This window comes from Schistocerca americana, chromosome 7, assembly GCF_021461395.2.
Source record: "Schistocerca americana isolate TAMUIC-IGC-003095 chromosome 7, iqSchAmer2.1, whole genome shotgun sequence".
Lineage (NCBI taxonomy): Eukaryota > Metazoa > Arthropoda > Insecta > Orthoptera > Acrididae > Schistocerca > Schistocerca americana.
Genome location: NC_060125.1, coordinates 635,055,088 through 635,070,186, shown reverse-complemented (window position 1 = coordinate 635,070,186; position 15,099 = coordinate 635,055,088). Strand labels below are relative to the sequence as shown.

At 47.3% G+C, this 15,099-nt stretch overlaps 1 protein-coding gene across 2 annotated transcripts in view; it reads right to left on the bottom strand.

Moving 5' to 3' along the window:
• The window catches only part of LOC124622635 (transducin-like enhancer protein 4), a 461,107-nt gene that overhangs the window by 164,090 nt on the left and 281,918 nt on the right, over positions 1-15,099 (bottom strand). For both annotated transcript variants that reach the window (XM_047148412.1, XM_047148413.1), the window contains exon 7: positions 8,069-8,098. In XM_047148412.1, the coding sequence (XP_047004368.1) occupies positions 8,069-8,098 (30 nt within the window). The remainder of the gene's footprint in view (positions 1-8,068; positions 8,099-15,099) is intronic.

Genomic DNA, 15,099 nt, shown 5'->3' with positions numbered 1-15,099 from the left:
ATCTGGGCGGAGTATAGATCTCTACCCCATTTACAGTACTTGCCATTGCGCAACTAACTACTTTTACACATATTTTTTACACCTATTCTCGACACTGTTGCAGACGCTTCGTCTTCGGAATTCCCACAATGGCAGCAGTATGGGCGCTGACCAATTAAAGCGCCGAAATACGGTGAATTTACTGTTCCACTTTGGCCTGTTATATACCCAGCTGACAGTAACAGCACGTATCCTGAGACCCCTCAGAGTGGGATGTCTGCTGGAGAGGTGCGCCCCACTAATTAAACTCATTCCGGATGGCTGGAGCTCGCGCTACTTACACTGGTCTGCAGTACAACTACGGAACACTTCTCTGTCTGATTCAACCTATCAAATTTGGGATTCTGTACGACGGAACCGGTTCGACTTGTAGAACGTGTTTGAGGCGGCCAAAGGCTGTCTTTAGGAATCCGGTTTGTATGTTCAGCGAAAGTAGGCTATCACCGGAGGAGAACGTCACCTGCAGCAGTTCTCTTATGGCCAGCGAGTAGCCGTGCCGAGCATACTAACGCAGCTCTGTCAGGGCACACAAGGGAAGGAAAGCTGCCCGCTCCACCTGTCCGCGAGGAAATCTGAGTTTTATATTTGTTCTAAACGCCTCCATGTAGTTGCAAAAATATCTAGTTTCTGTTTACTTTTCCCTCCAGTAGTCTTCGGTTTCGTTCCCAACTGGTGTGAAGTCAGATCTACAGGTGATTTGTCTGAACTAAAAAAGATAGAAGACCTTGTCGACGACGGGCCCTCACATTCTAGCGGTGGAGCACAAGGTCTAGGAAGGAAATAGCCAGTGCACTTACAAATCATCTGTCCCAGCATTTGCCTCAAGCGGTTCAGGGAAACCACTTACCGCATCAAGAGCAGTCGTTTTCTATAAATGGATGCCGAACTAGGCACCGAGCAGCGACCATCTTATCTGTAGTGATGCTGACATACAGGGTTTGGGCAAAAACACGGAGACACAAAAATCAGAAGACATTACCGCGCCTAATACAGTGTAGGAAATCCGCTGGCATTCGAAACAGCTTCTAGTCGCCTCTGAATGGATAGATACAGAGCCTTTATAGGGTTCAAGAGAATCTTATGCCATTCGTCCTGCAAAACAGTACAGCTTGTAGTGACGACGAGGGATGTGACGAGTGATCACGCGCCCTTCTGTCCGAAGCACATCACAAACGGTCAATAATGTTGAGATTTGTCGACTGTGGTGGTCAGGGGAGATGCAACTATTCCTCCTCCTCCTCATGCTCGCAGAAGTAGTTCTGGACGACGGCAGTTGTTTGAACGGGGCCCCCATGGTTTTGGAACTCAGCATGACCACTGGCAAACAAATATGTTACCACTGGTTGGACCTGATCAACCAAAATGTTCACATGGTCCCTGGCAGTAATGTCAGCTTGCAGAGTAACCATGGAGCGCATGGTTCAAAATGGTTCAAATGGCTCTGAGCACTATACGACTTAACTTCTGAGGTCATCAGTCGCCTAGAACTTAGAACTAATTAAACCTAACTAACCTAAGGACATCACACACATCCATGCCCGAGGCAGGATTCGAACCTGCGTCCGTAGCGGTCGCTCGGTTCCAGACTGTAGCGCCTAGAACCGCACGGCCACTCCGGTCGGCGGAGCGCATGGAATACTACGATATGGCTGCGCAAATCACCGCAGAACCTCCAACCATATTTCACTCTTCAGACGTGAACTCAGTCAAAAGTTGGAATAATGTGCAACAGACTAATCCGATCAAATCTCTTTTTTCCATTGCACCATAATGTTATGGCTTCGGAATCACGTTTTCGTGCCACGGGCCCTTGCATCACTGATGAATAGTTTTTAAATTATAGCTCGCCTCGGATTTCCCTACTCACGGAGCTCGGTTTGTGGGGTTTTGGTGCTGACAGGTTCGGCGAGTGCGACATTAAGTTCTGCAGTGACTTTCGCAGATGTTGTCCTCTTGTTTTTCCATCACAGTTCTTATCTGTCACGATGACTCAGCGTGCACTTTCGTCCGATGATCCGTGATTTCCCTAAATCGCTCCAGGCAAATGCCGGGACGGTTACTCTGAAAGGGCACAGCCGATTTCCTTCCCCATTCTTTATGAAATCCGAGCTTGTGCTCCGCCTCTAATGATTTCGATATCGATGGGACGTTAAATCCAATCTTCCTTCCTTTTTTTAGCAGACGATGTTTTTCCACTTATCCTGTATGCGGTGTAAACCTTCGATACGGTGCCTCTCGAGGAGAAGGGAGGGGATTGGTATTTAACATCCCGTCGACAACGAGTCATTACAGAAGGAGCAAAGATTGGATTAGGGAACGAAAACGGCCTACCCTTACAGAGTAACCGTCCCGGCATTTGCCTGGAGCGATTTAGGGAAATCACGGAAAACATAAATCGAGATGGCCAGACATGGATTTCAACCATCCCCCCTCCCCTCCCCCCGACTGCGGGTACCTCTGCAAACACCAAACACTTCTACTACCTTGGTTACGTAAGCACCCACCATTCGCGCACCGACAATTTGCCTACGTCCGAATTCACTTAGCTCTGACATAATGCCCTCACAACTACACAGAACGCTGTTCTCAACACGACGGACACTTGCAACGTATTGAGGACACTGCCGTTTGCGGTCGAATACAACAGCGCAACGCGCACGCTTGGCTGGCAGCTGCATTTATGTTGAAGCATGCATTTCTCGCGGTCTCCCCTCTTTTTTATCCAATCCCTGCACATACATGTTGCAGTGCCATTTTTCCTGGTTTAAGAAAACTTGAAATATAGCACTTGCATGGCAGGTTGCATGGCAGCTAGGAGAGGTCCAGGTAATACTTTACAGCTTACGATGCTTCCCTAGTCACTGATCGGTTCATTTTTGTCCTTGGCCATTCGGGGGTGTTAGAGGTGGGGGTACTGTGGAGAAGGCGGCGTGGCGGAGGCGAAGAAGCGCGCAGCCGGGCAGATACAGTCGTCTGGCGCGGCAGCCGTTTTATCGCGCTATCTGGGGAATCCGGTTATGCAGAAAGGCGGCGTGTCGTCGCGACACTCGAGCGATAGTCGTAATTGAATGCGGCATTGTGCGCCACGTGCAGCTGCCCTGCGGCCGCCGCGTTACGTTACAGCTTCATGGCCGCTGTCTCGTCGGGCGGGTTCAGGGCACAACAACGGGGGCCTCACACGTGCCGTTTTAATTGCGCGCCTCACCACGCAGGTGTGTGCAGTGAAGTTAAGGCTCACGTTCCTATCCACGTGCAAGCGTCTGCGTGTTAACGCCGAAAGCCGCGTGGAGGTACGTGCCAAAGCGTGGCATGTGGGGTTTCGTCAGTTCTGAAAATCGTGCGTGGCGAGTAGGTTACCTGCAGCCGTGTTCCGTGCGAAAACGGATCCAACACTTGTTGTTATATACAACACTTATTGTTATCGGCACTACAGCAGTAGGTGCCACAGTTATGAAAATGGAAAGGGAAACGTGGTACTTGGCTAAGGAGTACAATTACCGTCACAATCATACTTCTGGCATTAACGAGCTGCAACCCAGTTACCGAATATCGAAATGTTTAAGATGACAAATTGCCGGACATCGTCAAAGACAACATTATCTAGACTGAGGCAGTTATGGAGAAGAGCTTTTCTGCAGAGGAACGTGTTACAGCTGCTCGCAGATTTTTCGTAATGGGTAACACCGTCGGCCGTTTCCGAATCTTCGTTGTACAGTATAGTTCCCAAGACATGAAAACTACTTTATGATGCACTATAGACAAAGGTCACGAAGGTAAATAATTAAAAGTATTAGTTATTGTATTAATACCTTTTATTTAAGAAACCGACGGATATTCCAACATGACAATGCTCTGCTTCAGTTTTGAGTAACAAAGATAAATGTAAGCGCCATCAGTTTATGAAAAGAACTTTCTTCGACAAGGGAACCGATCCGACGATATTAAGAAAGGAAAAGGGACGGATCGCACCACAGCTCGTGCGAAATTATTTGCTCGTACGAAATTATTTACAGGACGACCGATACACGAAATGAATCAGAATACCCCATACGGGGTTTGAAGTCGAGGCACGGAAACTGTAATTTAATGTCCCGTCGACGGTGAAGTTATTAGAGATGGAGCGCAAGTTCGAGTTTGATGGGGAAAGAAATCAGTTGTGTTCTTTCTGAAGAAACAATCTCCCGTGTCTGTCTCACATCCGCTAAATACAGAGTTTGGCGGAAACAGCGGGTCCTGTCCAAGTTCTAGCTTTGAATGCTGTCCAACAGCACCATACCGCGCCTGTCTAGTCCGATACTTTTGAACACTCAAACCAGAGTCCTCCACTGTAAAATTTATGTGCATAGCATCATCTATATTCGTCGCACCTGCAATATTAGCCCCAGCAAACACGACCTCTAGAACACGCACTCGCGAAACAGACAAACGCAACTTTTCCAGTCTTACGTGACTGTGTTTGTTCAAATAATAACAACTCCTCTCGGACAGCAGTTGACTGTAGGGTCGTCTCCCGGAGCAGTTCCTGATTAGGTATTACGGTTTTCTTCTTTTGCTTTTCGTTTCTGCCAAAGCCTGGATTATTTAAAATTTTACTGTCGTGAGATTTGGACAACACATGGCAGTACATCAACTACGTATAGAAGATAAACCGGAACTCAGACAACACTTCAGAGGGTGTTCAGGAATATGTTCCGAATATTTAGGTAGAAGGGACACCCGGCCCCTGGTGGCTCCTGCCAGGGTAAATGCATTTCGTTTGTTTTCTTGCCCTCCTTTGTATCCGTTCAAATGGCTCTGAGCACTATGGGACTCAACTGCTGAGGCCATTAGTCCCCTAGAACTTAGAACGAGTTAAACCTAAGGACATCACAAACATCCATGCCCGAGGCAGGATTCGAACCTGCGACCGTAGCGGTCTTGCGGTTCCAGACTGCAGCGCCTTTAACCGCACGACCACTTCGGCCGGCCTCCTTTGTATCCGTATTCCACTGAAAATATCTGTGTGACGTATCACATGTCGACGGTGAACACTGCGAATCTTCTTTTTTGCCATTCACTTGTGCTACATGTTGTTGACAATAGGAAAGACTATTTTACTCTTCCACCTCAAAATTGCACTGAGTACGGCTCGGTTCTCTCTTTGGTAAGTCTGGAACCGCAAGACCGCTACGGTCGCAGGTTCGAATCCTGCCTCGGGCATGGATGTTTGTGATGTCCTTAGGTTAGTTAGGTTTAACTAGTTCTAAGTTCTAGGGGACTAATGACCTCAGCAGTTGAGTCCCATAGTGCTCAGAGCCATTTGAACCATTCTCTTTGGTACTTCGTACCAATCTTAGTGGTTTTCTATCCTATTCCGTTCGCGTACTGGGCGAAGGAAAACGCTTCTCTTCGCGCTCTAAGCGCTAACCGCCTCTCCACGATTCCTGTGCTGAGTAGACGGCTGTCGCTGGGGCGCTGTCTAAAGGGTCTCCTTCCAGAACTGATTCAGTAAACTAATCCAACTGAGTTTCCCGATTGTTCTACAAATTCCCCACTCCAATTGCCCGAGCATCACAACTTCAGTTTTGTACAGCCTATATAGGGCTGTCAGGATACCAGCATTGGGTCTCTGAATTCACTAGAATACTGCCGTTGTGCCTACATGAGGAGCTCTCCAAACACTATTAACATATTTTAGAACTTATCGCTCTAGCGCCTTGTATGCGTTGAACACTAGCACAACCGTTCCATTAAGTCTAATATTTCCGTTCACTTTCCATACTTCTGACTTTCAACAACTCGGCATGCTACCTGATGGCGTGTGGCCGAGGGTACTTCTACTAGCACGAACTTCTCCCCCCTTCCCTCTTCCACACGCGAATGGCGCGTGGGAAGAATGATTGTCGGTAAATTCCTGTATTATCTCTAATTTCTCGAATTTTTACTCTGTTGTCGTTTAGCGAGTCATGCGTAGGAGGAAGTAATATGATGTCTGACACTTTCCGGAAAGTACATTAGTTTCTCCTATTTCCTATCACTTCCTAGAAATAAGTATAGTTTAATTTTTAACATTTTTGTTCTCTTCGCCAACAAATAAGCTATTTCAGGTAGTACACCGCCAACACTATTGACACAATTAATACGGCGAAGCGCAGGGTTAGCCGAGCGGTCTGAGGCGCTGCAGTCATGGACTGTGCGGCTGGTCCCGGCGGAGGTTCGAGTCCTCCCTCGGGCGTGGGTGTGTGTCTTTGCCCTTAGGACAATTTAGGTTAAGTAGTGTGTAAGCTTAGGGACTGGTGACCTCAGCAGTTAAGTCCCTCAAGATTTCACACACATTTGAACATTTTTTAATACGGCGAAGGTAAGACATACTCATTCAGATTAGCAGGGCAGATGTGTCAATCTGGCCGTTGTAACTTAGGTTTGAATTATCGGTGAAACTTAGTTTGGTTCCTTGAACACGACATAACGGCTTTTTCCAACTGAAAACGCTATGAGACTAAAATTAAATTTTCGCTATGGCTGTACCAATCTCAGTACAATCATTACTTCTTGATACGTGTGGGTTTCATCAGCACGCAAAACACGGCGCACTCCCTGCTCATTCAGCCTACATATTACGTTACCATTCTAAGCTTAACCTGAATAGTGCCCGGTAAGGTTTGTTCTGAATCGCTGACTGGCGATAAGCTGAGAATCTAAACGAGCACCGATGTACGCTACCTAATACTTGGACGCATACAATAGAGGCAATACTACCACTGTGTTTAGTCTCAGCATTTCAGAAAAGTTTAATTTTGCACTGCACTCTCAGGTTGTCTATCGCGTACGATGGTAGTAGGCTCTTTTTGCTATGGATCCGCGGTCGTTACTCATTCCGTCTTCTGACTTACCGAAAACTATGGAAGGGAGGATGTTGGTTGTAATACACAAATAACTGTAACAGGCCACATCTACTTATCTTTCCAGTAAGCGTTTCTCAATATGGGGCGGATTCATATAAATTACGACGACATACATTTATCTCTGGCTGTATTGTTCGCTTGCCTTGTTAATTTTTGAATAATTAAATTCTATGAAACGCTTATTGGAAATATCAATGGAAGTGACAGGCTGCATCTATTTGTGTGCTGCAATTTATGATCATGACATTCCCAGTTGCGTGTGACCAAAAACGTTCGCGTTTAAAGGAGGAGAATGTATATGCTAACTAGCCGTGGAGCGATTTTCCTTCGGTTTATTGTCTTTCATAGCACAGTGGAAAAAGAGCAAGCAAGAAAGAATGCCTCAGCGGAATTTACGAGAAAACTGGGGAGCCAGACTTAAAGCTATCGAATGCACGAATGTTCGCCTTCGCACGAACTTTTTTCCCCTGTTATGTTTCTCAGTCTTACCTCGCGATGGCGGAGAAACTGCTTTAGGGGAATCTGCATGTCTCGACGGTGGAGAAGTGTCGGCTTTCGGCCAATCCAGTGCTACAGTAGCAATTTAAGTGATTCGTGATTCTGTGGAAATATTTTCTCACGTTCAGAAAACCGTACCACCACCTACAAAACTCCATAGTAACTAAATTCCTGCCGAGACAACGAAAGCAGCACTGAAAAGTCTGAAACAGATAGCCGAAAGCTACAATGGCAACACATTAGAGCATCTGCACAAACAAGACCACACACAGCGCTACTGTAAAAATTATGAGTAATGCAGAAAATACATAACGCCGCTTCTTACGTTACGCTTATTAAAAAAAAAAAAAAAATTAAGAGAAGCTGTCAAGCTATGACGAATAAGCTTGTGCGTTACGAACACCAATAACGTAAAATTCAGCAGAGCAGTAATTCTTCAGAAAGCAGAATAAGAAGATTAAATTGTTTCGCATGCATTTCGACGTCTAATACGCCGATACCGTTATTAATTAATTAGAAACAACTGAGCGAAACAAGGAATAAAATTAAGAAAGCACGACACAATAATGAACGTATTTAACTGAGGTACGCCCATCACCGAAGTTCATGCGCATGCGTAATGAAAGACAATACAGAAGGCTACGAACCAGCAGTCTGGGAAGGTCTGGCCGCTGTTGCTGAAAAACAGAAGAGAACAAATCAGGGGGATGTCGCCCACCACACGCCACACTACAGCTAGCACACACACAAAGCACACACTGGCTCGGTCGCGAAATGTGCGTGCCGCACCACGCATGCAACTATCTGCTACTGACATCTTGCTACAGAAACGAGAAATTCGATCCCGAAAAGGTGTCAGCATCCATTTCAATTACAATTCAAAAATTCAACGAGCCTTCTGTTATTCTCCAATACCTTAAAGCTAGAAATTACGTGTCTCGACAGTTTTATCAATCTAAGCAAATAACTATTTTTCCTTCAAATTCTCGAGTACAGGAAATCTCCTTGCCTGTTTAATGGTTATGATCACTCGGAGGAGGGAGTGCCTGCGCAGCAACCGATGTGGTTCTCAACCACTGGCGAACTCCCCGAATGGCGTGAGTCGGCCGGTGACTGGCGAGGAATTACTGGAATTACTAAATAAGTCGGTATATTAAAGAGTGGATTGTCAGGTTCTGCGGCAGACGTTAACAGACTGGCAAATTTTCAAAGCTAACCCTGCCACCGCAGGTACACAAATCAGCCTGAATGTGGTTTTTCGTCTGGGGCGATGCAATCTTCCCACCGTGTCAGAGCGAAAAATACGGGAATTCCTGTTCTTGGATTAGAGCTTCTGCTACACAAAGCAAGTTTAACTACACGTTTCCTACTTTAGTGCGGAAATATAGGACCACGAAAAATAATTCACACACTTCGAATGCACACAGAAATTTTAATTTCAAAGTTAACAGTTGCACAAATACAATGTGCCACATATGTAGAAATTGTATCATTGTACTGGGAATCAAGGTTATAAATTCAAAAACTATTATTGTTACTATTACTATAAAGGGAAATGGACATATTTTCATTTTGTAAGGCAATCGCCAACTGCAGAACAGAATAAGATCTCACCATCTCCCATCCACAATCAACAAACATTAATGTGAACAGTCCCAAATGGAATTTTATGGCCATCGTTTCTTACGAATATTTCTGTTGCTTCATAAAACAATGGGTGGAAATTATGCTTTTTTTTGAGTGATTACATCCGCTGAACGACATTCAAGCTGAAGGACATCATTTTTCATCCTCGCGTAATCAAGATGGATGCCTGATCTGGGGGAGGGGACCAACCAGCGAGGTCATCGGTCGCAGTCGATTAGGGAAGGATGGGGAAGGAAGTCGGCCGTACCCTTTCAATGCAACCATGCCGGCATTTGCCTGAAGCGATTTAGGCTAATCATAGAAAACCTAAATCAGGATGCCCGGACGCTTGTTTGAACCGTTGTCCTCCCGAATACGAGGTAACCAGTGCGCCAACTCGCTCGGTCATGTAATCAGAGCGGAAGGCTGCATACGCTGACTCAATGTAGGCTGCCTATTTCCTAGCTAAGGCTGAATGCACTACTGGCCATTAAAATTGCTACACCACGAAGATAACGTGCTACAGGCGCGAAATTTGACCACAGGAAGAAGATGATGTGATATGCAAATGATTAGCTTTTCAGAGCATTCGCACAAGTTTGGCGGCGGTGGCGACACCTACAACGTGCTAACATGAGGAAAGTTTCCAACCGATTTCTCATACACAAACAGCAGTTGACCGGCGTTGGCTGGTGAAACGTTGTTGTGATGCCTCGTGTAAGGAGGACAAATGCGTACCATCACGTTTCCGATAAAGGGCGGATTGTAGCCTATCGCGATTGCGGTTTATCGTATCAAGACATTGCTGCTCGCGTTGGTCGAGATCCAACGACTGTTAGTAGAATATGGAATCGGTGGATTCTGGAGGGTAATACGGAACGCCGTGCTGGATCCCAACGGCCTCGTATCACTAGCAGTCGAGATGACAGGCATCTTATCCTCATGGCTGTAACGGATCGTGCAGCCACGTCTCGATCCCTGAGTCAACAGATGGGGACGTTTGCAAGACAACAACCATCTGCACGAACAGCTCGACATCGTTTGCAGCAGCATGGACTATCAACTCTGAGACCGTGGCTGCGGTTACCCTTGACGCTGCATCACAGACAGGAGCGCCTGCGATGGTGTACTCAACGACGAAGTTGGGTGCACAAATGGCCAAACGTCATTTTTTCGGATGAATCCAGGTTCTGTTTACAGCATCATGATGGTCGCATCCGTGTTTGGCGACATCGCGGAGAACGCACATTGGAAGCGTGTATTCGTCATCGCCATACTGGCGTATCAGCCGGGGTAATGGTATGGGGTGCCATTGCTTACACGTCTCGGTCACCTCTTGTTCGCATTGATGGCACTCTGAACAGTGGACGTTACATTTCAGATGTGTTACGACCCGTGGCTCTACCCTTCATTCGATCCCTCCGAAACCCTACATTTGAGCAGGATAATGCACGACCGCATGTCGCAGGTCCTTTACGGACCTTTCTGGATACGGAAAATGTTCGACTGCTGCCCTGGCCAGCAGATTCTCCAGATCTCTGACCACCTGAAAACGTCTGGTCAATGGTGGCCGAGCAACTGGCTCGTCACAATACGCCAGTCACTCCTCTTGATGAACTGTAGTATCGTGTTGAAGCTGCATGGGCAGCTGTACCTGTACACGCCATCCGAGCTCTGTTTGACTCAATGGCCAGGCGTACCAAGGCCGTTATTACAGCCAGAGGTGGTTGTTCTGGGTACCGATTTTTCAGGATCTATGCACCCAAATTGCGTGAAAATGTAATCACATGTCAGTTCTAGTATAATATATTTGTCCAATGAATACCCGTTTATCATGTGCATTTCTTCTTGGTGTAGCAATTTTAATGGCCAGTAGTGTATAAATATCAATAGAATCATAATTTAAGCTGGAGTGTTGACTACAGAAATGGATGTGTGCGGTGACCTAGAGGTATGTTCTTTGGATAAGCAGAATGTTTTATTTCTGACAAGATTAAAGGCGGATAAAAAAATTTCATGCAAATCTTGTATTGTGCGGCCATAGCTCTTAAGGCCTTAATTTCCTTTAGCGGTTACGTTCATGGAACACCTTCAGGTGACAGCCGTCTAGGGCGTCTCAGAGTGCTTTGCTACATATGAAAACAGTTTCAGTAGGTTTTATCATGAGCACTGGCAAAAAACCGTAAGTACCGATGCGCTCTGTCAAGTCCTATACACCCGTCACCTGAAGATGTTCCTGGAATGTAAAAGTTAGCGCAAATTTAAGCATTTCGTAACAACAATCTCAGCTGTGTTTCACACTTGCCGGAAAGCCACTTAGGTGAATATAAAGTGCTGGTTCAGCTGGAGCAGCCGCGTCTACGACACCCACGGCTGTCTCCGCGGCTTCGCAGAGTGTACGGCCCTCGTGTCCCTGTGTGGATAGCTTTGGCTCTGAGCGTGATCATTAACAATGTAGAGACATTGTAGCGAAACTTCTTGGGAACAAAGCACGGCGCAAGAGCGGCACGCGCAAAGCAGCCAGCGCGCACAAGTTTGCTGAAATGAATTATCGAGAGGAAAGTTGCCGGCAATGAGGCGCTGCCTGTTATCAGAGCCAACGTAAACGCACCGAAAGGTACTCCCAAATTACCGGCTACGCCCAAGAACGCGTATTTTTGAAGCTTTCAACATTCTACAAACTTATTTACATACGAGACGCGTATGTGGGCGACCCGGAAGTTCGTCGAACAGGAAGAATAACAGGCGTGCCAGGCGGGGTAGCCTTGCGGTCCGAGGCGCCCTGACATGGTTCGCGCAGCTCCCCCTCCTCCTTCCTCTCTTGGGAATGTGTGTGTGTGTGTTTGTCCTTAGCATAAGTTAGCTGAAGTTAGATTAAGTAGTGCGTAAGCCTAAGGACCGATGACCTCAGCTATTTGGTTCGATAGCCCTTATCACAAATTTCGAATTTCCACAACAGGTGTGTGATTATTGTGCAGGTGTAATTCTACTGAGCTTCAGCTTCAATATTTTAAGAAACCGTCGGCATTATCTTACATTAAACACAGGTGCAATACTTCGGCACGTACCCAGATCCTAACGTCGTTCACACAGCTACTTCCGTACAGGGTTCGTGCAATTATGTAAACAATCTGTGTTCTGGCGTGCCTATCTGTATCAGATACCATGATTTATTACTTTTGTACTTGTTGATTTTCCGTACGCACGCTGCCTTATGTTAGCGAGAAAAAAAAGAAAGAAAACAAGAAAAAGACAACTACCGGTAATGCCTTGTACGTCACACATATACTCATTTGCGTACAGTGACTAGTGATGTCTAGACATCGTACTGACCAAGTGAACGAAGAAAATTGTCCGTCTCCGAATTTTGTATAATTCCAAGTCCGTAATGTTGGCACATAATAAAGAGCACCCCCCCCCCCCCCCCCAAATACACCGTACGTGCAGTTTGGCTACAATTTTGGTCGTTTGTGATACATTTCAGGAATGCGCATTACCGTGCCGTAACACGTCTGGAGCAGCACAGACCCATATTCAGGCAACATGGTATAATGTACCAATGGAATCCTCGTATGGATACGTTGGGGCATATTCCAGACCCTAACGAAGTTTTTTTTTAATTTTTTTACAACAGACCCACTAGAGTGTGTTCTCTGGATAGTTACTTCTTACTGGACGGCGACAGAACATCGCACAAGACGAATATGTTCCTTTTCAAAGATGAATACATCCAAGCTATTCCTGGAATGGCAGCAACGATTTAAGAACAACGTACCATTCATGTACAAACACAGGGAATAGAAGCGAAACTGTTTTTCGCTATTGAGGATTTCTGTACGAAATAGGATTTCTATTCGGAAAGAAAGACTCGTCATAGAATGCAGCTGCCTGAGCTTTCCACTAATTATCCGCGCTGCTCTGGGTGTGCCGAAGTTCAAATGAGCAGAGATGAAACTCAGAGGGAGCCAATTATGGGCTGCATTGTGGTGATTCAACACTTTCCATCGAAAACGCTGCAGGAGCAACTCCACGGCCCCCGCGGCAATGGTCGTGAAGAAGGAAGCGCATGACGGTTATGTGGGCTGCATAACATCAGGCGAAGTCTTTCACTAGGCCGTCATACTTGGCGGGAGACTATTGTTCTAGGCGTCTTTACAGACTCACAGAGCGCTCATAATTGGATAGAGCGACGGCTGTACCAGGGACTTTGTCCAACACATCTGTGCCAAGTTCGACGGATATTCATTGTGGTGCTCAACCGGACTTTGCTTTCCTAATAGCCCTCCTACTAGTATACCCTAATAGAAATTCGGAGTAGGCCTGCCAAAAAAACTTGTGCTGTTAGAAGGAACCCCCCCCCCTCCCCACACACACACACACACACACACACACACACACACACACACACATACACACACACACACACACACACAAACATTCCTCCTGTTTAAACGGCTTGCGACGTATACGCTGTCTAAATTCCGCGACTCTCAAAGCCGCCGAGCTGGGTGGCGCAGCGCCCCGGCGTCGTATTTCATCTTCTGAAAATGAATCCGCAGCGATTCCTCCGCAGACGGCCGCAGCGCCTCTCGGAAGTGGCGTTCGGTCCTCAGTCGCCTTCCGCCGACAGACGTCTTTACCCTCCTCGCCTTTCGCTCCGCTTTTTGCCTTCTTTTTGCCCTCCTTCCCGCGCCGTCTTTCTCCTTGCCGAGAGGAGGAGGTCTTATATTAAAAACTCGGAGGCGCGGCCTCTGAAGGAAGTTTTAGGCCGGCACCCGCGCCCCACCCACCGAGGCGGCCCCACTCCTTCCTAATCAACATTCCAATCCGGTTCTTCTACCGCCGCCGCCGCCGCCGCCTCCCCGTCGATCGAAAATTCAGCTCGGCAGTTGCGCCCCGCCGCCGAGGCGGCATCCATAGTAAATTAAGCAGCCGCCGTCGCGGATTCTTCGCGTGTTTCCCCGTCTGCCAGAGACGCGCGCGCCAGCGGCCCAGACCGCTCCTCACATCTCGCGCTCGTCCCGGCTCTCTGCTCTCGCACGCCGCCGCCATCTCTTTCACGTCCTACCTACTTTTTTTTTCCTTATTGTGCACGGTGCACGGCAGACTGTCGACACAAGCAGACGGGCACGTGGCATAAAAGCGAGACGGAAGCGGGGAAGACACGAAGAAAATAACAACAGTAGTAGTGCGTTATCGGATTGGGGAGTACTGGCGGATTTGCAGGATAGGACGATATGTAAAGGATGGGGAAGAGGGTGAAAGAACGCCGAGAAGAAAAGCTGAACCGATTTGAAGGAGGGTCGCAGAGAGACGTCGGCGTGTGACGGGCGGCACAGTAGCAGAGGGCCCTGGTCCGCCCACGCCCACGCCTAGGTAGGTCTGGCCTCGTGGGCGGACGTGGGGGCGCCGTCACAGGACGCCGCTGAGATAAGACGGGGGCGCGCCGCTGACGACACACTCAGAGCTTCCGGTTGCCCTCCGCTCTTCTCCCACTGCGGCTCTCGATAAACACTCGCCCGACTAGCAGGTTGCCCAGAGGTGAGCTGACGTGAAATGATTACCCTTATCTGGGGAAGTATTGCGTTTCACACGGCTGACAATTCCAGTTCAGTTCGATGTCAGCGTAATTAACCAAACACATCGACGCATATTCCTCCCCTAGCCGACCAAATGCTAGCGACGAAATTGTCTTCCTCCGTCATGATAAAGAACAGACTGCCTGTTGCGCTAGGCCATTCCCTCGAGTATGATGGAGCTACAGAGGTTTGACAAAAATATGGAAACATCGTGACAGACGCATGCTTGAACATAAATGCAGATGATAGCCAAGCCTGCAAGTTGCGCTAATGCATTTTCCCACGAACGGGACCTGTGCAATGCACTCAATACGTTGCAAGTGTCTGTCGTCCTCAGAATAGTGTTCTGCGTAGTTGTGAGTGCATCATGTTGGAGCTAAGTGAATCGACGTGGGCTAAACCAAGAAGAAATGCACTTGATAAACGGGTATTCATTGGACAAATATATTATACTAGAACTAACATGTGATTAC